Raw genomic sequence first — 1,245 nt, 5'->3', positions numbered from 1 at the left:
AAAAAAAAAAGAAAACGTATGCAAATATCCTGTTTCTCGTAAAACAAAGGCCTCAGAATTACGTAAATGTAGAATGTTTTAGTCATAGCACAAAAATAGAACCCAAAACTCTTTATATCATTCTACTTAATTTGTTTCTCATTGTTAGTTATTCATTCCAGACAAGTCACTACCTCCATTAAACTTTCAAGCTTTGGGAAATAAAAATAAAAAAAGTAAGAAAAAAATTATAATATGTGTGATTTGATGTCATACACAAATATAACAAACATGAATCTAGTAAATTGTCGGCAATACACAGATATTTTATACAACTTGTAAATAACAAAGAAAGTCACTTCTGGCCTAAAGTCACACATTTTCAACGCATCTCAGTCTTCTGGTAATTGTTTCTTCTTCGCTGAGAACTGTAGGGTAATAAATTAATATCATGTTATGGGAACACATGTATCAATCTATCTATGTTTATACTTATATATTCATATACTGTACATGCATATTTGATGTGTGAGATGTGCATAATAGTTATCAGGAATTACCTTTAGTTTGCACACCACACCAGCCACAACCAGCGCATACAGCAGGCTTTTGCTGAGGAATAGGATGTAGCCAAAGCCAAGCAGTTTCAATCCTTTCGGCTTCACTAAAAACACGGACAAACAAACATGTCAGATACAGCACTTAAAGACATAAATACAAAGACTGTCAAATTAGACAACTAAATATCAGTAGTCTGCTGTCTCGTGGAATTCAGACTTAGTCTTTCGGGCCACTGTATATTCTATTTTGGCACGATCAGTCTCACTGCGACATATAAATATATCAAAGAAAGTGTCATCTGCAAATGTATTATACTATATATATACTTATGTCTACTGTCTCTGGAGCTGCTTATCACTGAATTGAACTTGTTATATAATGAGTGAACTTTATGCAGTTATTGAACCTGATTATAACATTTGGTGCATTTTCACAAACCTTTTTGACCGTTTATGGTGTTTGTGACATTGACATATTCATCTCCGTTGAAGAACTGGACGGTACAGGCGAAGCTATTCTTGGGATCCATCCAGTCCGTGCCATTAACTTTTATTCTGCTGCTGATATGGTACATTAATGTTGTCTTGTTCTGTTGGGCTGAGGTATCAGTTGATACACTGTCCTGTCTCTCTACGCCATTCACTTTCCAGGACACACTCACATGGTCGGGATAAAAGCCTGAGGCCACACACACTAAAGTTGACC

General features: G+C 35.4%; 1 protein-coding gene across 1 annotated transcript in view; it reads right to left on the bottom strand.

The window, feature by feature from the left end:
- Positions 1-244: 244 nt before the first annotated feature.
- The window catches only part of LOC107600656 (uncharacterized), a 31,530-nt gene continuing 30,529 nt past the window's right edge, over positions 245-1,245 (bottom strand). Inside the window, exons 5-7 of the mRNA XM_016292602.1 lie at positions 979-1,239; positions 540-643; positions 245-407 (exon numbers count right to left, since the gene is read on the bottom strand). Coding sequence (XP_016148088.1) covers positions 372-407; positions 540-643; positions 979-1,239 — 401 coding nt within the window. The 3' untranslated portion in view covers positions 245-371. The remainder of the gene's footprint in view (positions 408-539; positions 644-978; positions 1,240-1,245) is intronic.

This window comes from Sinocyclocheilus grahami, unplaced genomic scaffold (genome assembly GCF_001515645.1).
Source record: "Sinocyclocheilus grahami isolate Dianchi unplaced genomic scaffold, SAMN03320097.WGS_v1.1 scaffold288.1, whole genome shotgun sequence".
In the NCBI taxonomy this organism is placed as follows: domain Eukaryota; kingdom Metazoa; phylum Chordata; class Actinopteri; order Cypriniformes; family Cyprinidae; genus Sinocyclocheilus; species Sinocyclocheilus grahami.
The sequence above is the reverse complement of the archived record's forward strand: the minus strand, read 5'-3'. Positions and strand labels throughout refer to the sequence as shown.